The following is a 25,589-nucleotide window of genomic DNA, read 5'->3' on the forward strand; positions in this document are numbered from 1 at the left end:
AATGGATGGTTAAGGGGAAAAGGGACAATAGGGGGTGAATGTATATGGCCAACAGATCTCAAATAGCTGCTGGCAGGTAGCCCTTGTACTCTTGGAATTTTGCTCCACATGAACAACTGCAGTACACCACGACTTTGAGTAGTGCTGGCTTTTTAGTCTCTGGAGGTGAAACACGGAATTTTTTAGGCAGCTGTGACTGGGGTTGGTTTGTGACTTACCCAAATGCCTTTGTAATGATGTAATGCTTAGATTCCTGTGGCTAGTGAATGGAACTAGAAGGCTTATGTGGATGGATTAGGCGTGCACAGCTCTCTACAGCATGTCATCTCAAATTCTAACACAGTATGTATGAAACCATAGACTGATAATAGTCTTCCATGAGGGAAAATATCTGATGCAAGTGTTAAAGTTATTTTTATTCAGGAAGAATTCTCGGAGAAGACTGTTTTGAATATTGACAAAAGAGCATTCTGTGGGGCACGAGCAGAACAACTACAGCACAATTTGGTGCCTAGTTTTGTGATCTCTTATAAATGATGTCCCTGGAAGTGTTGGAAGGGCCTACTATGTAGCTAAAGGATAACTATACTTGCTGGAAAACATGAAGCGCCCTGGTCTGGTTTCGAAGTGGGGAATATATTAGCATATTAGGTATGTAGTATTTAATAGTGTATGATAGTATGTAAGTCTCATTGGAGGAACAATTTTCTTTTGGTGGAGGTGACTTGGATCTCTTGCTGTGTTCCTTTTTAATGGCAAAAGGGTGATAAAGACCAATGTCCTTCTGTTTGTTTCCTGAAACTGACTGGATAGAAAGATGGATCAATACAAAGTAAATCAGAGGGAACTTCTTGGGGCTGGTGAAGTCTTGCAGTGTGCTTAGAAGAGTGTTTTTTCTTAGGACTGATCTCATCAGTGATCTATTCCCGGAATGATTATCTGAAAACTGTGATGTCTTGTAGCTTCCCTTAAAGTATTAGTAGTAGTGTACTCGCAATTTGTGCCGCATGATGATGGAATCCAGACTGCTCCACAAACACACGGTCTGAAGAATTGAGTGGGTTTATCTCTGGGCTCAGTCAGTCACAGCTACCTAGTCCTCTAAACACCTAATTCAGCTGTGAAATTTGGATACCTCCAGACAAACTAAAATATCTTCTCTACTACCTTCCTCTCCAGGCTGCATGGGTTAATTATGTAACCTTTGAGATGTGAGAGCAGAAATAGAAGTATAGGTGCGAGATGCTGTATAAGCTAAATTTAATTGATAAAGAGAAAATGTTGGCTTAATGCTTGTCAGGGGTAACTTAGAAATTTCATTCCCCTCTTTATGCTTCTGCAAAATTTGGCTAAGTATAAACTGTGTGGTTTTATGCTTACTTAGGCCTTACTGAATTTTTCTTGTATGAGCGTTTTTCTATATTGACAATGTATTTTCACTTAGTTAGCATGAGCCTCATCATTTTGAGAACAATAACAAGTCTTTTGAAGTGGTTTTTTTATTTCTTAAGGGAAAGATTCTAAGTAATCCTATCCTATTTTTCTTCTTTTCATGACTATTCCCTCTACCTATGACTTTTCCAGTTTAATTGTAATTTATATATTTTTTTTGTTAGCTATAAAGGCTCCTTGCTGTTAGATTAAAAAGGTACACAAAGGAACTTACCATCTCTGCTCTGCAAGTGAGAAGTCTAGAGCAGCTATAACTAACTGAATACTTGACAGTGGAGAAAAAACAAATATGGCAGAGTGGTCCGCGTAGGTCTTACATTTAGGTGAGTGCTTGTAGTTTTCATGTGACTGTTCAAATCAAGATAGCTGGGAGCAGGATGTTTTTTAGGAGTGAATGAGTTTACTCAACTGAGAGAAGAAGAAAAAGAAAAAGAAATCCTGCTCCAGAAAACCTTGGGGGCAGGGATATGGAGGAAGTATGGCAGTTCATGTAGGTGAATCCTTAGTAGGAGAAATTTGAAGAGGATTGCTTGCCACATCAAACAAAAGGAAATAGTAGTCTGTGCAGTGAAGAATGGGAACAAAATCCTTAAGAGGGTGAGATACCTGAAAAATTCAAGAGAGTAGGACCCTGTGTTCTGGGATGGAACTGATTTAAAGAGAAAAGGGTAGACAAAAAGTTTGCTTTTATTGATAGTGGTATTTGATCTATTTCGGTTTTAACAGAAACCAAATCTTTGTAAGGATCTTTCATTCTCGGTGCCTGGGGGCAGTTTATTGGCAAATAAAAAGAAATTGAGGTAGCAGCACTGTCTGATGCCAGATAGGATAAAACCCTGTCACAGGGACGGTGTTAAGTTTGTACTTTATATACAGGGAAGCATAAATGTTGCAGTGTGTGCATGTAAGGGATATAGAAAGAACGCGTTAATTATGGAGATAGAAAAAGAGGAGCTGGATAAATAGGAATGTGTAGAATTTGAAGTGTTTGTTGCCTTTAAAAATTATCACATTTCATTTTACTGCTACAAATACTGAGTAACTTTTCTCTTATTTTTAACAGACAATGAAGGCAGATCCAGAAGAACTGTTTACAAAACTGGAGAAAATTGGTAAGGGCTCTTTTGGTGAAGTTTTTAAAGGAATTGACAATCGGACTCAGAAAGTGGTTGCTATAAAAATTATTGACCTAGAAGAAGCAGAAGATGAAATAGAAGACATCCAACAAGAAATCACAGTGCTGAGTCAGTGTGACAGTCCATATGTAACTAAATATTATGGATCCTATTTAAAGGTAAGATGCTCACAGATGATGGTGATTTGATTTTATAAGTAATTCTTCTTCAAGTTATCCAATCATGCCTGCTTTCATTGGCAAGGTTTCAGTCAGACCTCAGTTGAAGAAAAAGATATTTTTGTCCTTTCAATTCTAAAGAAAGAACAAGTTACAGTATTTTGTGAAGTATGTGACAGAACTTAATAGAAAAAAACTAAAGCATGTCTATTTCTGTACCCCAGAATTAATTTAAATAACATCAGTTTGTTAAGCTCTAAGTAATATGTTTAGATACTCTTAATATTAGGAGAATGTAACTCTAACTGTTTAAATTCAGAAAATATAACCTAAGTCTGCATTTGAATTGTCAAAAAAAAAAAAAACCCAACAGTGTAGTATCAGCTGTTTTGTGAAGCTTGAAAGTTTTTGTCAAGGTTTGATTAGTGGCAAAGCTTAGGTTGCTTTTCAGAGGATAATGAACCTAGTCTTGGTCTGAGTGATTTAAAAATTAAAATCTAAAAGTTAATTATTTGCACATTAGCAAACAGCACAGTAGCCGTAAGTGAAGCTAATGGAAGGGGTTTCCATTAACTGCCTTCTGAATTTGTTTTCCTTCCCTTTCCCTACCTTATTAATTAATTTCAGGGTTCAGTTTTAAGTGTGCCAGACAGAGGTATGTGTGGTTTATTGTTTTTTGGTTTGGGTTTTTTTTTTTTTAATTGGATAGAAATAGTGATTTATCACCTCTAGAAGGTAGTGAAAGTATCTGGAGGCTTTTGGTACTACTTTATTTCTTTGGTCAGACTTTGTCCCCATCTGGATAGCTCGCTCTTTTATAACAGTGAGGTGACAATCTAGATAAGAGATTGTTCTCTTGACAGGGTTTGAAGTTAGAAGTAGGCAGAAAATACTTCAAAACGAATTTTCAGTCTGCTTTTGCTTTTGTGGAAGCATGCCATTTCATCAGCAAAGACATGAAGGTTCTGAAAGGGGGATCCTGTTTTATCTCTGTATTTCTGAGATTATCAGTTAGTTTCCAAGGAAAAAAGGACTTTTTCTGAATCCAGGAGAACCATTACTGAGGGGATGGACAGTTTTTCCTTTCTTCCTTGTGCTCTGAACCAGTTTGCTTGGACAGTATCACTCGAGGCTTTGTGAATGGTTTCAGACCTGATAACTTGTCACGAGTACTGGACTTAGAAGTTATGTATAGTTTAGATCTCAGAAGCATCAGCATTGAGCACAGTAAACTGGATAAATTTTTCATCATGGCTTTTATTATTTCTTTTGAAATTTCTCAGTCTAGGTTTGGTAGCAAACTGTACTGTGGCAAAAAGGCAAAAGTGGGACTTCTGGACTGCGTCTCTGCTTCGTATCTGTTCATTTTAGAGGAGGAACAGTAAGATCTTACAGGATAAGTGAAATAGAATACAAGAAAAATAGTTAGAAGTTTGATGGGAATGGCACTTAATAGTTTTTAAAACGTATAATAGCAATGTGGCTGAAAAAGAGAATCCAGTGTCCAAATTTGAATTGAACGTCAACATTTTGTGAAGGTAGTGCGGCAACTGTTGCTTTTACTAATTGAAAGAGAGAGAAGACTGTAGGGCTTGGTAGCCTGAATGGGTTTGGCTGGGCGGAAGTGTCAGTGATATCTGTGCTTATTGTTGTGAGGAGGACCTTCTGAAAATACTTGTACCTTCCACATCACTTCAAGTACAGTAGTCTGTGAATTTACTAACTTGTGTCAGTTTTCTAAGATACTGCACTAACAGTGGCTATGTATGACTTGGTTACTTTTGGAGGAAAGTACAGCTCTTTATACAGCTAGTAGAATGTACAGCAAGTAATATTTATTCATTACTTCAGTTCTTTGTGAATGTATGTTGTTTTGCAAGACACTTGGTACTACAAAACTTCTGGTCTTCAAGAGAAAAAACTCATTTCTTTATGCTGTTAAAAATTAATATGTGGTGGTTATTAGGTGATGCTGAGGTGACAGAACCTTTGCAAAGGAAACATTTTGTGGTTCTATTAGCTTTCTAAAGTACGGGTCAGGTCTTGTTATTGGATACTAATAGTGGGTCATCGTGTGTGTATATGTGTGTGTGTGTATATATATATATACACACACTCTCTTTAGAAGGACCATGTTAATGTTTAAATGAATTGGTTAATATTCTTGGCTAAGAATCTAGCTTTATTTGCTGCAGATCTTTGTTGTATTTGCAAGCCAGGACTGTCATATATTGTTCTAAGGGCCTGACCATCTTTTAACTGTATTTCTGACAATGTGATAATCCATCACCAGGAATGTTCAACACATTAATTTTCCATGTCTTGCGTGATTAATAGACATTATTTCTTCCATGACTGGACAATTTAGCTCTAATTACAAGAAAGATATTAACGTTTTCTCACACAATTAACTTCTTCAAAGTAAGCAAGTGGGAAAATGATAGGATCTTAGGGTATATTGCCAGCCACTGCAGCAATTATTATTCTCTAAAGCCTGTGCAATGTGATGTGTGCTGACTATGTGTCTGTTGGATCTTGGATAGAAAGTGGTACTGTTTGCAGAGAACTCTTAAATTGATTTTCTATAAATTTTTTTTGGCAGACATAGCAATTCCAATAACAATTTCAATCTCTCTCATTTTTTTTCCTTCTAGCTCTAGATCAGTCTTTGTTTCCCTAGGTTTCTTGCATATCCTTTTGTGAGCTGATGAGGTGTCTTATTACATAGTAACTTTTTTCCTAAGTACTCCCATGTCAGTTGTTAAGTAGCAGTAAGTATCTTTTATGAGAACTTTTTGGTATTTATTTTGTTATAACAAGTTTCAAGATACTGGAAAAGAAAAATTTCTATCCCATTTGGGACGCTGCAGATCTGATGATTAATATTTCATGTCCCTTTCTAGAACAAGTTCATGTAATTGCAGAGTATCTGCTTTGACATCCTTTAAAATATTTGACAGATTTTAAAGGCATTCTGTGTTTTCAGCAAATGTGATTGGTGGGCATTGCCATGAAGACTTTTATATTTTTGAAGATTTTCTAGGTAGCCAGAATGTTTTGGAGTTGGGTGGTGGTGGTGGGTTTTTGTGTGGTGTGGGTTTTTTTTTAAATCTGAATCATCTCTCTTTGAGAAGTCCTTGTATTGTTCTTCATTCTCTTTTATTCCACACCTGCTTCAATTAAGCTACATGATTATACATGCCAGTGTGTTAAGGGACCTGTTGCTTGAAATTGTAGAAGGCTTATATAATACTGCTCTACTTGACTGAAGCCTCTTACTGTCTTCAGATGATGTTCGTGAGAATAGCTTGTCAAGCTCTTGGTGGCTACTGCATGGAAGTACAAATAGAAATGAGTATTATAATTTAATGAGTTAATGGCAGTTGCTGTGTCCTAGAATACTACATTAAAAAAAAAATTAATTTTTAGCCACTTTTTAGAGTAGGCTGATATACTCAAATGCCATGTTAAACTTTCGTACTCTAAAAATTTTTTATATCCCAACTTCTTCTTTTCAGAAGTGTGTTTGCTTTATAGCATTTATTTTTCATATCCAGAGACTAAGCTATGTCTGTTCATGTGAGGTATTAGTGCTTTAACACAGTGAGTCTTAAATAAAAAGCAGCTTATTGCTTGCATAGAGCGAGTCTTCAGTTTCCTCTAGACTTTGTTCTTTATGTCTGTTGTTGGAGAGGTTTGTGTGTAATTGCTGTGGTCAGAGTTCATTCAAATAGAGCAATAAGCAGTAGTGAAGTGGGTACCAGTTTAGGTTGCCATCCTGAATATAAATTAATTTGTGGAACATCTTTTTGTCAGAAACTCTAAAGTCTTTATATAAAAGAGAAATGCAAATACGCCTTTCTAAAGCCACATTTAAAAATAAGATGTCTTCATGTTCCCATTCTATTAGGACAAAGGGCTTTTGTCTACTGTAGGAAGTAGTAATTAACTAGAATGTTGCTCTTAAAGCATATGGCACCACCATGGTTTATATGGGTGCATATATCTAGAGGGATTGCTGTTCTTCATCTGCCATGGTGTGTTAAAAACCTGTATCAATGTTCCTTAATGAACTAGACTTAACAACATAAGAAGTGACTCCGTTATCCCTCTGCTCTGGGAACCGTATCTATCCTTGCTGTCTTCCAAATGAAAGGTTAATCTGTTCTATCTACCATCTGATTAAATGCTCCATGGATAGAAGCATTATAGTTCTATTTAGTTCCTTATAAAATTCATTCGTGAAACTCCTTTGGGTCTGTTTAATTCTTCAGATTTTAGGTGACAGCATCTGCTGCCTCCTTTGTAATGGAATAGGGATTCTTTGTGTTTCTTGTTAGTTTTCTTTTTTTTTTTTCCTTGTAAAACTGTCTAAACTTGTTTGTTGTCTATTCTGAGTTTTGCCATACTGTAACTCTTCAAAAGTATTGCTATGCTATTTATTCTAAAAGTTTTTCTGTCTAGGAGCATGTCAGCTCTGCTTTTTGCATCTTACTCTGCTTTAGCAATTTTTCAAGAGCTTGCTTAGATTTGGTTCTGAAGTTGTTTCTCTTGTCCTTTTTAGGTCAAGTTGTTTGGAATCTGTTTTATTTCCAAGATTCAGATGCCTCTCTGATAATGTTTCTTCAGTTTTGTTAATAACTTTAATTACTGCTTTATTATAACTTCATAACACTTTCATATTTCTTTGATCTTGGTTTATTATTTAGAAATATATAAGGTTATGGTTTTATCTTTAAATGGTTGGAGAATAAAGTTTCTTGTCTCTTTTTGCATACAGGTATGTCACTCTCAAAGCTAAGGTTAATATTTGTATATGGACAAAAGCTGAGGTCAATATATTATATATGTATGTACACATTAAGAAGTCTTTCAATTTCCTGTCTTAGACTTCTATACATTTGAATATAATGGTACAGCAAATGATCACTAAGTATTTTCGACATCCGATATAACTACATACAAGTGATATTGAGCTGGTATTGAGCTAGTCTTGTGGTATGTATTTTAAAAAATATTACTGTCTCTAAGCTCATGTTTCTTCATCCTTCAGATGTATTTTTCTAGCACACTTTGTAGCTTTTGAGATATCGTCTTTTGAATGGTTTAAACTTCTTGACCCATGAGAATCAGGCTTCTGGTTTATTTCCTCCCTTGTTTAACCCAGACAACTTCCCATTTTGTAAAAATATTTTAAGCATTCTTTAAAAAAAAAAAGTTTATAAGAAATGCTGATGTTGGCAAGGTTCATAAAGGATAGCTGCTGATAATTTTCATTTTTGTCTTTATACCTGTATGGCTTTTTATTTCATGTCTAGGATATAATATACTTACTGCTGTAAGTCAAGCTAGTGTTTATAAAGTCTGCAAGAAAACAGAAAATAGCTTCTGGTTAAGTTTTATGAATGTCACAATATAGCCTCATAAAAAAACCCTGTGCCACTTCTGGGAAGTTTGATTAACTGAGCTCTGTAGAACAACGAGTTCAGGCAAATGAAGTCTAGAAATAAAGATTTATTTTTGAAAAGCAGTGATTCTGAAAGTAACATATAGTTCATTTTAGGTAATCAGATAAACACGAGGTTGGTAAGTAATGCTGTGGCTGAGCCAAAATAAATCTTGTGTTGGCCAGGGCTTTGGTGTATATGGCATCAGTGAAGCCATTCTTGGAATAATGTGGCCAGTTCACTGTGGCTGGAAAACCATGATGCATTCAGTAAAGAGCTTCGGTAATAGTTTGAGGTTTGGAAAGCCTGTATTCCAGAGAAAGACTGAAGTTCAGGCTTGATTTTGTTTATCCAAGAGAAGGCTTGGAAGTGACTCAATGTGTATATGTGAAAGCTTTTCCATGTTTAAGTGCTGATAGTTCAGTGCTTTCTAATCTGTTATGCCAGAATATGACAAGATGTAATTGCTGAGTGGTCAAGCTAAGCAAATTTCGTCTGGTAATCACACACAGTTTTTAAAAGGGAAGATAGCTTAAATATTGGAAAAGTTTATATGAGGTGGATTTTATGTCACTTGCAGTTATTTTTTAAATCACTATTTGCAGAATGTAAAGAAGCCTAAGCTTGCATGCCTTAGGAAACTCAAGTACATTAATGTGGATGTATTGAATATTCTTGCCACAGCAGTCTAGGTAATATAACTTTGAATGTGGGTGTTTATATGTGACTTCAGTAAGTTTTAAGTCGATGTCGTTTTGCTTTACAGCTTTAAGTGGTTTACTTTAACATTTACAAACATCTCTGAACTGATGTGACCGTAAATGTATGCTGTGGGTCAGCCAGAAGTTAATGGACTTGGTGCATTTTGTTGTCATTTGATATAGCAGGCAGCCTGTGGCAGGTTACATTGTGATTGTCAGGGTGGGAGAGCAGAGCGGAGATTTTCCTGCTTAACGTTAGCACTGTGGAATCCACTGCAACAGGGGCTGCTACCTCAGCATAGGGAGAAGTGAAACGTGTCAGTAGTTTCTCGATGGTCCATCATTTGTGTTGTGTGCCCAGCCCCACAGCAGCAGCTAGTACCCTTTGAGACTTGACTTTTGCAAGCCACAGTCACTGAACTTTGGGGGTTAGCCAGACTTAAATGAAAAAAGCTGTAACTCTCTCTCATTTTGCCAGCTACAATTGCAGCCATATTGTCATTATTGCATTTTGTGAGAGGTGAGGCGATGGAGTGCCTTCTCTCTTCTCTTGACCAAAGCCAGATGGCATTCTCTTATCCTGTAGGAATTCCTGCAGCTGAAATGGGAGGGGGGCTGGGACTGCAAATTCGCTCTTATTGTGACAAGAACAAAATGAGGCATAGATTCCTGGGAGGCAGTCCCTGTTCTGGTGTGCTTACTTTTCTTCTGAAGGCCTTGGTAACCCTCTCTGTTCTCACCAGGCAGCACTAGCCTCCAGAGGAATTGAACAGGTGTCACCTTCATTTGGCCATAGTAAATGTGAAACTGCCATCTGGCTGGACAGCCATGAAAGAGGTAGCAAGAGAGTTTCTGTAATGGTTCTGATAGGCTTTCGGATCTAGTCGGTCTAGTGATTTAAAGAACAAGTTGAAAGCTTCCCTTGATACAGCCCCCAGTGGCCATAAATAAGACAAAGGCAAAAGGGTGTGAAAGAACCCATGAACTCTGTCTATCTCTAGCACAGGTGGTTTTGCTGTGAGGCCCTGTTTTCATATTTAAAATAGTTTGGTCCCTTCTTATTTCAGAGATGGTTACCTTGCAACTCTGAACCTTTGTTGCCCGTAGTCTTTACTACTTTTTTCTTTCCCTGTAGTCATTTGCTGTGCTCTTAGTGAGAAAAGAGTCCCCTGTTTGCATTGTCTTTATTCAAAGATACTGTTTTGAATTGTGACTTTAGAAACTTTTTATTCTACTACGTTCCTTTAGCAGTCCAAGGGTTTATTATTATTTCTGGAATCTGCATCATATTGTATTTTTCTGAATCTGTGGAAAAAGCTACCTAATAAGCAATGGTGACTTCAAGAATTTTCCTGTTCATCAGTGTAACCAGTTCTGCACTGTTAGTCTTTTATGGCTAAATAATTCTTACTGTACAAGTGTATCAAGGTCGGGAAGCATCACTAGTGTATCTCAAAGAAAACTGAGAGTTTGTAATAACTATATTTTGTACTACCCAACATGTAAGTAAACTGTGTCATGTTATTCTGATCTTGTTTTAAAGCAAAATTTAGAAAGCTTGATGTAAAATATCATTTCTTGGAAGTAATATGTTTGTGTTGTGCTTGTGATGGCCTTAAAAGCTGCCTCTACTGCTCTGATTGCTGTCTTCTGTGTCCTATGAAATACTCTGTGCATAATTTCACATCTTGGTGCCCTTAGGCAGATCTAATAACTAGCTGCTGCTGAAATAGGCAGCATCAGTATCTTGTTCCTCATCCTGCTTTCATGTTCCTGCCATTTTACTTGTACTGGATCTGTTGACTGCGCAATGACTTGGTTCACCTGGGAAACAAGTTTCCCCAATGCTGTCTCCTGCCCCTTCCAAAAATAACCTGGCTGTTAAAAAGAGCAAACCCCAAACCCTTACAGATTAGCCAGTTCAGACATGTGGCTTCAAAATTGCGAACTCTGGTTTAAAAAAAAAAAAAAAAAAGGTGGAGTCAGGTGGCCCTGAAGTTGGGAGGTGGTAGGAAGGAGAAGGACCATGTTTTTTGGTAACAGCTTGCTTCTAGATTAGCTGTAACATGAAGCCTTGATTTTAATTTGGCTATACAGATCAGGATGACATAGCATTGCTTTCTAACAGTACATAACATTGTTTATGTCAAATGTCCTTCTGTAGCTTGTGTGTTAACTGCTACGCTTGTTGCTGCAAGCCTGTGAGATATCTGAAAAGGGAGTATTAGTATGGCATCTACGTGCAAGCTTTTTTCCACTGCTGCTGAAAGGGGAAGCCCAACTCTGCCTTGCGGCTAGCTGCTTCCTCACCCTAGCAGCAGGGGCTGTTTAAACTTTCAGTAAAGTGGTTCAGCTCACTGAGTAGGCAGGGGACTAATTGCGCCCTTTTTTTTTTTTTCTTTTAAGGAGTGGGGGGATTGTTCTAAACTTTTATGGGAGCACACTGCCAAATCATTGTTCATGAAACTTTTTTCGATCAGCCAACAGTAATGCTGAAAAAAGCATGTGTGTGTGTATGTATTTGTGCCCAGGTTTAGGTGGAGTAGTTCCATGGGCTGGTTCCCCATCTTGTTGCTTCCTGGCACAAGGCTTTTCAGCTAGAAAGTGACCAATGGCACTGTCAGGTGGCTGCCAGTCTATTGATCTGATGTTCTTACGAACCTCTGAAACATTTGCCCTTTTGGCTGAAAACTTCTTTACATACCTCTGTCATAATCCTGTGCTCTTACATAGTTACTATGTTTGTGTCATATCTTTAGTGTGAACATTAGGTAGGTTGTATTGCTCAGTTAACTTTCTTCTACTTCAGTGTACTTCGACATTTATACAGTTCTTTGGGTTAAATGAACTCTTCTAGGTCTTCATATGGTCTGTATGGAGATAGTTGTATAAACGCAGAACAGACACATTCTTTACACATATAAGGAAATATTATCTTATGGCATGTTACAGAGCATGTTAATAAGCATATTAAAATGGTTGAATGTAGAAGTTTCAGAAAGTGTTATTTGGAAAAAGTTGGTTAGACTCAAAAATATTGAACTTCAAAAGGAAAGTTCCACAGTGAATAGGTTTATGGACTGTGAGTTCTCAAACATCGCAGTTCTTGAATTCAGGAGCCAGTGTTCTCAACCAAATTCTTCAGGTTCTTTCCATCTAGTTTTTTCATTATACTACTAAATTTGTAAGCTGTTGCATAACAGTTGGGATAAAAATCATCATTTGGAGGTACTGAGGCTTTCTCCCTCTCTGCTTTCTTCAAGAGTTCCTTGAAAAGAGTAATTTGTAAGAAGGGAACAAAAACATAGGGGAGAAAGGCAGAATGGAAATGATGGATGTGAACAGAAGGTGGTTTTAGCAGTAATTATTGGTCAGGGGAAGAGTTGTAAAGAGAAAAAGTGGAAAATAATAAGGGGTTTGCAGAAAAACTATGTGTTTAGCAGGGATTAGAATCATAGAATCATAGAATCGTTTAGGTTGGAAAAGACCTTTAAGATCATCCAGTCCAACCATTAACCTACACTACCAAGTCCACTCTAAACCAATCAAGGGTAGACTAGACTAAACCATGTCCCGAAATGCCACATCTGCCCGTTTTTTGAACACTTCCAGGGATGGGGACTCCACCACCTCTCTGGGCAGCCTGTTCCAATGCTTGACCACCCTTTCCGTGAAGAAATTTTTCCTCATATCCAACCTAAACCTCCCCTGGCGCAGCTTGAGCCCATTTCCTCTCGTCCTATCGCTAACTACTTGGGAGAAGAGACCAACACCCACCTCACTACAACCTCCTTTCAGGTAGTTGTAGAGAGCGATAAGGTCTCCCCTCAGCCTCCTCTTCTCCAGGCTAAACAACCCCAGTTCCCTCAGCCGCTCCTCATAAGGCCTGTACTCCAGACCCTTCTCCAGCTTTGTTGCCCTTCTCTGGACACGCTCCAGCACCTCAATGTCTTTCTTGTATTGAGGGGCCCAAAACTGGACACAGTATTCCAGGTGCGGCCTCACCGGCACCGAGTACAGGGGGACAATCACCTCCCTGCTCCTGCTGGCCACACCATTCCTGATACAGGCCAGGATGCTGTTGGCCTTCTTGGCCACCTGGGCACACTGCTGCCTCATGTTCAGCCGGCTGTCTACCAACACCCCCAGGTCCTTTTCGGCCAGGCAGCTTTCCAGCCACTCTTCCCCAAGCCTGTAGCGTTGCATGGGGTTGTTGTGACCAAAGTGCAGGACCTGGCACTTGGCCTTGTTAAACCTCATCCAGTTGGAGCAAAGAGCTTGGCAGAAGTCTGGGTTGAAGATCCTAGGCGATTCTGGAGTTGATAAGTAGAACTTCATTAGTAGTAAGAGTTTTGAAGAAGGATTGGCCTATGAATATTCAGTAAAGGAAGTGGTGGAATTTAATAGCAATGTGAATGCAAAAGGTGAAGGGAAAAGAGGAGTAAAGATTTACAGGCTGCAGAGCAGGGATGCAAAAGATCTTAGAAGCTGTATACACAAGTGGTGAAAAAAGGATTAAACTGATGGGTGGATTGATATTTGTGCAAATAAGTAAATTTGAGTTGTACCTTTCTTTTTGAATTTAATTTGATGTAATGGGTAAACAGGAACAAATGTAAGCATTAGAGCAGTTGTTTTGGACAGTGGAGGTGAAGGGGTTCTTGTGCCTCATATTTTCTGCTGGAAGTTTGTTTCTGGTCTAGAGAGGGGAGTAATTCATAAAACCCCTGAGTATTATTGGTGTGAACTACTCCAGTGAAATAGGTTTAACATATGTAGGTGCAAGTAGGGTGATATTTTGTTAAAAAAAAAAAAAAAATTACTAAACTCGATATTCATCAGATGTAAGGTTCATTTGTTCTGCTTTTGTTGTAATGCAATTTATCTGGATGAATGAATTCTGTAAAGTAATGCTGAATTACTTTTGCTTCCAATTTCCCATTTTGGGACTTTGTACAGTTTATTAATAACCATTTGGTGTATCTCTCAGTAAAATTCAGTTCCATATGGAGCTTTGTTTATGAGTTACATTTTTGTGTTTCTTGCCTTCTTGGTGACTATCTGTAAGAGGTGAATAGGTGAAATGTTGGGATTGTCATAGAACCACGTAAGTCACTCATTAATTTTTGTGTGCCTCTTTAAATGGACTTCCTGGGAAAAGATCTGCTACAGGTTGCAGTTAGGTAATGACTCGATAGGTGTGGTTATGAAGTAGTTATTTGCCTGGTGGACAGGGAAGGGGGGAATGACTATTATCAGCCCCACTAGGTAATAAAAAGCTTAACAGTTAAAAGGATAATGGTTGTAAGGGACAGGATTTTTCACTGTCCCACTGCTGTTTCTTGAAGTGAGAAAAGGAAAAATGGCTGTAGGCAGGCGGGAAGAGGACGAGTATGGACTCGTGTACACTTAGTGTTCCAAAGAAGTGGTTACCCACTCCTTTAGGAAATAAAATGTGTACAGTTCCTCAGCTGTTGTGTAAGTTTCTTGTGTTTACTAGCTAGGAACTGGTTTTGCAGCCAACACAAGAAATACGTGTCTATTTGCGTCTACTGTAGTATACTTTGGTAGAAGAGTTATAGACCAAGACTGCCCATTAGTTTGAAGTTCTGGGAAATCATGTGCTTAATATGACATGCCTAGGCTTGTGACAGCTGGGCTATAAAGATTCATTTCTATGGTGGAAGGGCACGTGCCCAGGAAATGTGCCGAAGAGGCTGTGAATATGGACGCTGTTAGAGATGACTCGCGCCAAGGAAAACATGGAGCTCGTGGCCCTAGCATGTTGGCATGCAAATACAAAAGTCTGCTAAATGTTCTGCAGAAGGAATCTTTTATCAGTACTGTGACAGAACTTTCACTGTTTTTTTCCTAGCAAGTGGCTCTGCAAGCTGTGTTAAAATTAGCTTATGGCAAAAAGAATGCATTTAAGGATTAATTGTATACTGCTGTAGCAATTGCAAGAGGCAATTGTTGAAGAGTGACTGCTGCATTAGATTGTAGAATACATTGACTAGTATGTATGTCTAGAAATGAAAATGTGATGTTTTTTCTTGAGATCTGAAGAAGGCAGGAATTTCAGTGTGTTGGAAAATGATTCCAAAGGCAAATAGGGTTTTTTATACATAAGTACATGCATAAAATACTATATACTGAAGTGGTTCTGCTTAGTCTGAAAAATCATGTTGCCTGTGGGGTTTTTTTTTCCATGGAGTTCATAGTGTCCAAACTGGGATGAACAATTCTTCTCTTTTCTTAGTCTCTGTTCTGCATTGGCTACCCAGCAGATGCATTTATTTTTTTCTTTGTGGTTGAACATGTTAGATGGCTGACAAACCTTGATTAAAGGACAAAAATGCGCCACATGCAAAACCACAATGATTTCTTTGATTGCAGGGACCTTTTGGCCAGCTTGCAGTAAGGACTTGTGTTTAGAAGAGAACCTTTGGGCTCATCTGTATCTCCCTCCCCTCAAAGGGATGGCAGCCCGAGGACAGCTAGCATTCATCCTGACGCCAAGAGACTTCAAAGGAGGTAAGCGCCTCAGAAATGCTCCCCAGACAAAATACTTCTCATCAGTCCTGCACCCCAGTGTAGTAATATTCTTTAGTACAGCATTACCATTTTCTAAAGGTTGCAGTTCATGGCTCCTTCATGAAAATTCCTTGAGAACTCCATGAGGCCTCATCAGCTGGTTGCAGCCCCCTTAAGATGCATGGAAATGTCCATTGCTGTCAGTAATCCTTGTCCATTTGCTTAAGAATGTGCCCCCAGTGTAAGGGAAAAAGACATTTTATACTTCCTGGGTTTGCGCTCAGACCTGTGCTCCCCTCCTTCCCTTATTTTGTTTTTCGTATTTTGGGTGAGGTTCAAACTTGAGCTTTTCTCAATTCATGATCCTTAAAGATAAAGTCAGGGGAAGGAAAAAAAAACCCAAACCCTGCTTACTCCACACAGTTTTAAAAAGCTTTTTTTTAAATGGATCTCTGAATGATTCCTTAATATCCAGATGATTTCCACCTAATTATTTGTGTGTCTAAATTTCTAGTGAGCATTACCCCAGAAAAGCTCTGTAGAAACAAATTACTGCATTTCATTTTCCTGGAGGGAACTACAACCTTAGGATTTTTTTTTTTCTTTTTAAAGATGCCACCTCGATGCAGCACAGCTGTTTGTCTTCCAACTGCCTGTGAAATATTTAGTAGAAAGAGCAATTTAAAATAAACAGAAGTTTACCTTGACATAAGAAATTTAAACACAAAAATCACGTTAGCTTTTTTATTTATTTTTATTTTTCTATAAAAGCAGACTTTTCAGGGGTGATTTCCACCCCTTCCCCACCCACCTTCAGGTCCCTTGTACAGATACTCAGCTATAGATCTTGCCTTTCTTGTTCTTATTCCAGTAAACATTATATGAAACCCACTAAGAATGTGACTGAAATCATAGGGAAGAACTTTCTCATTCTTTTGTTGTGTCTTTTTGGTTTTGTGTTTGTTTTTTTCTTTTTTAATGGGAATATTTGGGAGTGTAGTAGACCATTAGTAAATATGAGTTTTATGTTTGCTGAACAGATTCTCCCCCCGCCCCTGCCAAGGGAGTGGACTTGGAGAGCATAGTTGGCACTCAGTCCATTTAAGCTGTATCTGTTACTAAGTCCTGTATGACTGCAGGTACCCTGATTAACAACTTTTGCCTTGTTTTTTCCGCTTATGATGACGGTACATTATTTAGCTATTAGTTTGACTTCTTTAAACCTAAGTAAGAGCTTTCTGACCATGTAGAGTAATTTTAATAACCATCATCTAGCTAGCATTCTTATTGGGCTCTACCATATAAATATGAACTTCTGTAGATTATAACTTAAGTATGTTGAGTTACTAAAGAAGTGGATCATCCTATAAAACAATATTCCATCTAATTCTACACTTACATAGCTTTGGAAGAGATTTACCTATGGATATTGTGAACAACTTGCAGATCTTCCAGACTTAAAATGTTTACAGCTCATGGCTATGTGGATAGATAAAATTAGCTTGGGTTTTGCTTGACTGTGTTCTAATGTTTGGTGGTTGTTGTTGGCTTTTATGGGATTGGGGTTTTTTTTGTTTGTTTGTTTTTGTGTTTGTTTGCTTTTTCCAAATGCTGAGATTTCTTTTACAGTAGTCAGCTTCCTTAGTTTCATTGGAAAATTTTCCTTTGTAATCTTCTACATACTTCATATGTTGTATGTTGTTCAGCTGTAGGAATTTGGATTTTTTTGTTAAAATATAGTCTTTCCATGATGTGTTATTTCTATACCCCTTCTTCTGGTGTTCAAAGAGGCAAAACAAATATTCAAGTTCAAAGAGGCAAAACAACTATTCAAATTCAAAGAAGGAAACTTTCAGAAAACTGCAAATCTTTTTCTGGGAATTATGCTAACACTTCTTTTTTATCTCTACAAGGTGTTACTGAATGTGCCAAAATGAGCAGTAGCACGCTGCAGCTTGTGTAAATCTTACCAGGTTTATTCTGTTCCTGTAAGACAAGCTAAATCACAAATATGGTTTATTTTTATTAATGGGTTGCCCTCATCTGTGAGCAGATGAGAAGGAAACAAAGGCACGTTTTATTTCCTTCATTTGAGCGGCCTTTTAGTGTCAGTGAAAGTGGAGGTGTTTTTGTTTGGTTTTGTTTTGTTGGGTAAATTTGGTCTTATACCTACTTCTCTAGGAGTTCAGCAAGAAAGAGTAGAAACAGGGCCAAGAATTGCTAGAGTTCTTTATAGTCTAAAATAAAATATCTGTTGATGGACACACATTCTGATAAATCGAGAGACCTAGCTATAGGTGGGAAGTGCTATATTATTTGCAGGCTCTGGAATTCATTAAATACTTAAACCATTCCTTTCAAAGATAAATCTAGTTACTGTTTCGTCAATTTTTCATGGAGGGAACTGATATTCAAAGCAATATTCTTTCTCTTTGGAGCCTTTCAAATTGATAGTAAAATTTAATCATTCATTTAAGAAGCAAAATCAATTTTAACTGTTCTCTTTAATAGTGTACCAGATGATCTACTTCAGCGTGGCTAGACTTTTGCTCATACTTTCTTGATGAATAGATTATCTTAATCTGTATTTCATAACATCTGCTTTTGCTTCTCTTATACTCCAGAACCCCAAACCAGGATAAGTTAACCCAAACAAGGTTAAAGATGCCTAATTCACTGCATCTGTTGGTGTTTCAGTTATTTTTCAGCTTTCTAAGAACACTGGACAGTACTTGAAGACTCTGGTCTAAAACAGTTGTGACAGGAAGAAGGAGGGGGAAGGGAGAGGATGATTTATCCAGAGGATATCTTTGGTGGCTAAGGCAACCTGGGTGTCTTTAGCCTTGTTCTCTCATAAAATAGTTTCTCTTGTTCTTCAAAGCCAACAGTTGTCTTTCCATGCCATCTGACTTTCAGATGCTCTGAAACAAGGGTCTTTAGGAAATACTATGGTTTGTTATAATTTAATGAAATCTTTAATGACATAAACAAATAGCTTCCCCCTTTGTAAAATGATACACCAATCTATACAAGCTTGTGTTGTAGTAGTAGGTGGAAATAGATGGAAGAACATTAGCAGATGAATAGATTGTTTAAAAAAAAAAGTTCAAGTGAAGGATTAACTGCTGATGGAACTCAGTATGCTTCCTAGGAAGTGTTGGAATGATGGTGGCATTCTTTATCCCTTGTAATGAGGCTGGAACTTTTTGTTCATCAGGTATTGAAGAAAAGCAGTGCTTACTGAGGCCTTTAAGTTTATAAAGGTGGTGTGAATTAGCACTGAAAGATTCCCCTACCCCGCCCCCAACTTTGTCTTCTGTGAAGATAGTTCCAAAAGCTTGTAAAAACATTTATAATCTTTCTTGATAGCTGTTAAACAGTCATAGGACCTTAGATATGGAGTGGTAGAATTGGTTTGTCCATTTGTAATGGAAAGGGCTTGATTATTTACCACTTACGCTAACAGAATTGGGTACCCATGGTGTTCAAATTTTGGAGAAACTGCAGTGTAAATAACTTTCTTTTGTGATCAGTAAGTCTATTCTTTGTCACATACCTTCCATCTGTCAAAAGAGTTATTACATGACATTGAGCAATCCAACTGGCATCTGGATAGGCTGTTTGAAGTTCAAGGGTGCATTGCTTACCTTCTCTGTCCAAGGATTGTGCACTGGAAAGAATGGAACGAAAGCAGATAGTGGTATGCTATTCATTCTGCACTGTTAACGTAGGGCAGCACTGGATCTAGTTCTGATTAGGTTTAAATTGAACCAATAATGTGTATAGGTAATATTTATAACTAGTCAAGAAATGGCAAGAATTAAGGCTATAAGGTAGACCTGTATGTATTCCTTGCCAAAACCATGCATTTGCTGAATAACAGTAATAGCCACCTTGTACTGTTAAAGAACTCACTTTTGGTGAATTGTATCTGTTCTAATACTAATCTGTGGGTCTAGAAATTGAACAGTCAACAACTGGAAGGTCTGCAAATCCTGATGAGTTTCAAGGATCTAATGGCAATACATCAACTCATAGGTGCCTAAAATAAACCCTCAAGCTCTCTCTAAAGCCTAAAATAATAATTTTCTTGTATATGTATTCTTTTTTATGAAAGGATAAGCTCCAGGGAAGGGGCATTTAAAATATTTTGGAGGTCTTGATAGTTCTTGATACAGGTGTTCCAATTTGAGACAGTTGGCAACATTTAGTGTTGTCATGGAAAGGTTGGAGCTTGTCTAGGAGGAGCAGGAACTACAAATATATAAATGCCATTGCCTGTCACTGCCTCAACGCATCATTTATGGCATCGTACAAAACTTATTTTTTTCTGATCGATCTGTATCTTATCTCTGTATATAAGTTCACAGATGTCCATGTAAGTTAATAAATAATGAGAACTCGAATCCAGGGTGTGCCTATTCTTCATCATGTATAACAAGACAGTGACTACTATTGTGACTTGGTGTTGAAAGGAGATGGTGAATGAATAAAATGGTGCCTGAAGCTGAACTTGATTGTGAGGAAAGGAAAGCATTTTGAAGAATTCAGATATATGAGCGATCATATTCTTTCAGGTGTATTTCTCTTTGGTTAATCATTTCTTCCTCTTTTTATGAAGGGTGTGGGAGTGATAAATGTCTTAAGATTAATTTTAAACAGGTGGTTTTGTGCTTCTGTCTTCGGTGGGTTGCACAGCTTCTTTTGGGGCCAGACCTTCTTTGTTGGGGGTGGTGGTGGTGAGAAAACAATCTTTGGCATTATGTCATTCTGCCATCTGGTGGCTTTGTCGAGCAGCTTGGGCTTCAGGTGCAGGGTTAAAAGCACAAGTGTAAAGAAATCCTGAAAATAATCCTTCTTTCCTTCCAAAACAGGGAATCAGTGGGCATGGTTGCTTAAAGTAGATGTAGAAGACAAGTTCCGTGATCTCTGCATCATGTTTTCGAAGTCAGGTATCTAAGAATCAGTGTGCAAATATTTGAGAAGCTTCTGGTTGCTACAGCTGTTAAACTTCCCTGGGTGTTTTTATATATGAAGTCAACAGAAGACAGTCTCCATGAGGAGTGGTAACAACCTGTAGCAGGAATGCCACTTAGAGAGGTTATCCTGTTGCATACATTGTGTATCTCAAGGTTCTTTTAATCTGGTTTCTTATGCTGGAGAATAATTATGAATATTTATACTAAATTTATACCAGTATTGAAATAGAAGTCTCTTTTTCTGGCCTGTATTACTTTGGCATATATACACCAGTTAAACTGAAATTTTTATTAAACAAAATATCAAACATCACATTGTGTGTTCTTACCGGTTGTGGAACTAGTTTGTTCTTTTCAGATTAGTTGAGGTTCTGTCCAAGGTTTTCTGTTTTTCAATACTGTAGGTTTTTCTACTAATCCAGTGATGGTAAAACTTCCAGTATACAGAACAACTTAAGCTAGTTCTTACTTTGATTAGCAAATCTGAGTTATTTCAATCAAGTATGTAATTTCTAGCTTGTGATTGTTGACATAAGTTAAAGTGCTTGTAAATACAGATTCTAAGTGGAATTTGGAGGTGGCTTGTCTCCAGAACTAAACAAGCCTTTTATACATATTTATAAATACTTGCTATTCTGCTGCTAATTGTGTACCACAAATTTAAGGTGGGAAATACCCTTTCTCACAATAAATTTAGGTGGGAAATTCTTTCTCACAGTAGGTGGGGGGATTTTATTTCACTTACAACAAACATCTGCTCACTGTTGTACTACTGTTTTCAAATTGCATTAGTTGACTTCCTTGATTTAAGACTTAGTGAAATTCTAAATTACTGTACTGGTCACTTGGTGCTCTTAGTTACAAGTCCTTTGTAGTCCTTCTCTTTTGTGGCTCTGTGTTATGTTTTTCTCTGCAACCTCTCCTTCTGTCAACAAAGGTGACTTAGAAGCATTTTCATCAATACATACTGTGGCTTGATTGCTTTAGGTCAATCTCTCCTGTATAGTATCATAGTGCTAAGAAATGTGTGAGTATGTTCTTCATGTAAAAAAAAAATAAATAAAAATATACAAAGCATCTCTAAAGATAGACCTCTCCATGTTTATTCAGATGCTTTATTAACTTTGTATAAGGACTTACAAACAAACGTTTTGATCTGGATTACTTATTTCTGTATATGTCTTCTCCTCTGATTTCAGTTAAAATATACTTCTGGGACTCTAGAGGATTTTTTTGGTGGATGGCCTTTTTTTTTTGGTTTATAGTCCTTGATTTTTACATATTGGGAGAAGTTCTTTACTTGCTGTAACTGCACTTACCAAGGAAGTATTTGTAAAGTATAACAGTGACTTAATGGAGAATAATTCACTAGAGGTAAAGCTGCTATTGTAAGGTTTTAGTGTGGTTCCAGAGTTAAAATCAGAAGTCAGACTTCTTAAACTAAAGAAGAATAGGTTTAGACTAGATACAAGGAAGAAATTTTTTACAATGAGGGTGGTGAAGCACTGGAACAGGTTGCTCAGAGAGGTAGTGCAAGCCCTGTCCCTGGAAACATTCAAGGTCAGGTTGGATGGGGCTCTGAGCAACCTGATCTGGTTAAAGCTGTCCCTGCTCACTGCAGGGGGGGCTGGGCTAGATCACCTCTAAAGGTCCCTTCCAACCCAAACCATTCTATGACTTCAAGAACAGCAAACTAGTTTGGAAAAGATTTACAGAAACTCTGCCTTTCTGCTACAGAGCTTCTTTTAGATTCCAAAGCTGTTCCTTTACTCAGTTTCATGGCATCAGGGGAAAACCTCTTGTTCCTACTGTGAAAAAGGAAATGTTCCGTGTGCCCTCATGAACATACTCTTCTATGTTTATAGAGAAATAATAATCCTAAATTTGGATTGATGAGTCACCATGGCTTCACTGTATTTGGAAGAAAATTCAATGCTGTGTTGTGACTGATGCTTGAAAGAAGAAAACCAGTCTCATTTCAGATCTTAAAATGGAGCACTGAATGTTGCTAGTCTCAGTATATAAGTGTAGTATCTTCTTGAAAATGTAAGTGATTATGTGTAATATGTAATTACTAATCTAGGCTGTGGAGGAAAATTTAGTGCTTTTGGTGTTCTGTTTGAGAGGAAAAGTGGGTATATATACAGAAGAATGTGAGAAGTACAAGCAAAAAAAGAATTTGGGCAGCTTTAAAAAGGAAAGTGACAGTAGGTGTTAGGGAATGCGAAGCATGCCAGAGATACTCAGAAAGGAAGGAAAGAAGGAGGCATGTTGCTCTGGTGATGCCAAAGTCAATTGATAGTAGTGCTCTGCTTGCCTTGTGCTGTTGTTACAAGGAATAAAGTAAGTATATGTAGGTTACTGGCTCTAAGGTAGAATATGTATTAAGCAATTCATTAAAATTGTCTCACCAAAAGCATTTCTTTGTATTTTCTTGTTAAGCAATGTATGCAGATTTTAAATAAGAAAGCTAAAAAAACCTTCCAGCAAGAGTCAGTTCAAGTGATAGTAAGATTCATTACAACAGTAATTACATCTGTTCAGATGCTTCATATGGATGATGAAAGCTTAAAAAAAACCCCAAACACCCATGAAGTTGAATAATATTTCTGTGGCAAGGGGGAGGGGAAACCACAAGGAATTAAAAATCACTTTGAATCTAGGGCTACAGATATAAAGATGCCATAATTATATTAGATTGCTATTGCTTAGCTTCACACTGGGATACAGATACAGTTGTGTGTGTGTTCCCTAACTGCATTTCTATACTTGACTTGTTTTAAAATGTAGTATTACTGAGTTTACTGGATGCATGGCTTTTATATTGTAAATTTAGACATATGGCCCCAAGCAGTTGATGATGAAAGCTTCAGGAGCAAAGGCTGAGCAAACCAGGAAAAGAATTGAAAAGGATGATTTAAAAAAACTATGAATTGTATAAGTTGTAATGAGTTTTCTCCCTAAAAATGTGTTCTGGCTCTTCTAAAATATTTTTAACAAGACTGTGTTTGTCAAGTAACAGTAGTTGATTTCTGAAGAAAGGTATCTAAATTTAGCTGGATCTGTGTGTTAAAGATAGTAGATGATGAAGGCACTCTAATCCAGGGTCTTACCTAAAAATAGCACAGTTTGTGGAACTGGAGGTAGGTGGGAAGGACTGTGTGCATTCACCTACAGAAGGCGCATTCTGAGACCAGAGATGGGACAGATGCAGATGGAACTACAGCTATAATAATGACTAAAAGGCTTAAGTGAGTACTAAAGGCTAAAATTTTCTAATCTCTCAGGGGATTTAGAAAAAGTTTCTTTCTGCAATTCATCACTTTTCTAAAAATTTTAATCCATCTTTATAGACGAGTATTCAGAGTCTTATCTGCTGTGGCTTGAGTTGTTATGTTCACATTAAGTTTTATTTTGCAGGATAAAGTAAATGAATATTTTTTCTATTTATGTGCTGCTTGCTCTGAGAGACCCCTACGTTTTTATGCTAGAAGTCTTGTGAATGTTTGGTACATAGAGTTAAAACTAACAAACGATAATATAACTTGATAATCACAAAAACTAAAACAAAACCCACCATATGTTGCATGCAGTATTTCATTTGAATATCTACCTGGTAGATGTATGGCCTTGCTTTAAAACATGTTTGAAGGCTGGTACTGCAAGGAAAAGGTGGACTAACTGCTTACCTTAGTGTATTTGGGAATAAGATGCTGCAAACAGTGGAAGGAAATGATTGGGTCTAGTCTCTTTCTTAGCATAGCATATTGTATATCTCGTGTGAAACATTCCTATAATATATATCAAGCTTTTCCTTGAGAATGTAGTAGCTTGATTTCTTTTTTGTTAACTTTTATTTTACTAGCTAAACCTAGCAAATTGCTATAGTCATCTTAAATAATCTTTATTACGAGTTTGTTTCATTTTTCTTGAACACAGTTGTTCAAAATATTATACCATATATCAGATGCATAAGTATTATGTGGAGAAAACTTACTGGTACTCTTCCTTAGGTCAGAGACAGATGACTGTTAGAAAATGAAACAACGCAGGGGTGTGAAGAATAAATTTTAAATTAAATTCAACTTAGTCAGGCTTACTAAAGAAAACGTTTTGGAGTATCTGTACAAATAAAGACAATCGACAAAATAAAAAATTTTTTTTCGAAGGAAAGGAAATATATTTTATGTAACATAATTATTATTTGGTATTCTGAATGTCTGTAATCAGAGTTTTAAAATGTAAGTTTATTCGCTCCATTTTCATTGTGTGGCCCCTGTCTGTCTCTTTCTTGTCTCAGAAGATGCTTTTGCAAAACATACTGAGGAGTGTGATAAGAACAACTAGGTGGGTGGCTTTTGGGAGTTAATATGCTGGTGAACTCAGAGGCTCAGAATACTTGTCCAGTTCTAGCCGGCATAAAGGCAAGAGGTTTCCTTCTGCTACATGACTCTTTGGTAGGGATTAAAATAGAGTAGAATACACTAGACTGTTTCAGTTGGGAGGGACCTACAATGATGACCTAGTCCAACTGCCTGACCAATTCAGGGCTGACCAAAAGTTAAAGCACGTTGTTAAGGGCATTGTCCAAATGCCTCTTAAACACTGACAGGCTTGGGGCATCGACCACCTCTAGGAAGCCTGTTCCAGTGTTTGACCACCCTCTCGGTGAAGAAGTGCTTCCTAATGTCCAGTCTAAACCTCCCCGGTGCAGCTTTGAACCATTCCCACGTGCCCTGTCACTGGATCCCAGGGAGAAGAGCTCAGCACCTCCCTCTCCACTTCCCCTCCTCAGGAAGCTGAGGTTGCCCCTCAGCCTCCTTTTCTCCAAACCAGACAAGCCTATGAGGTCCTCATCTGCTCCTCACAGGACATGCCTTCCACCCCTTCACCAGCTTTGTTGCCCTCTTCTGGACGCATTCAAGGCCCTTCACATCCTTCTTAAATTGTGGGGCCCAGAACTGCACGCAGTCCTCCAGGTGGGGCTGCACCAATGCTGAAAACAGCGAGATAATCGCCTCTTTTGACCAGCTGCCTATGCTGTGTTTGACGCACCCCAGATGCGGTTTGCCCTGTCAGCCAGGGCACACTGCTGACTCATTGAGCCTGCTGTCGACCAGCACCCCCAGATCTTTTTCTGCGGGGCTGCTCTCCAGCCACTCTTCTCCCAATTTATACTTGT

General features: G+C 37.8%; 1 protein-coding gene across 1 annotated transcript in view; it reads left to right on the forward strand.

Moving 5' to 3' along the window:
- Nucleotides 1-25,589, forward strand: part of STK24 (serine/threonine kinase 24) — a 61,570-nt gene that overhangs the window by 13,477 nt on the left and 22,504 nt on the right. Inside the window, exon 2 of the mRNA XM_075717553.1 lies at nt 2,516-2,746. Within this exon, the coding sequence (XP_075573668.1) occupies nt 2,516-2,746 (231 nt within the window). The remainder of the gene's footprint in view (nt 1-2,515; nt 2,747-25,589) is intronic.

This window comes from Pelecanus crispus, chromosome 1 (assembly GCF_030463565.1).
Source record: "Pelecanus crispus isolate bPelCri1 chromosome 1, bPelCri1.pri, whole genome shotgun sequence".
NCBI lineage: Eukaryota > Metazoa > Chordata > Aves > Pelecaniformes > Pelecanidae > Pelecanus > Pelecanus crispus.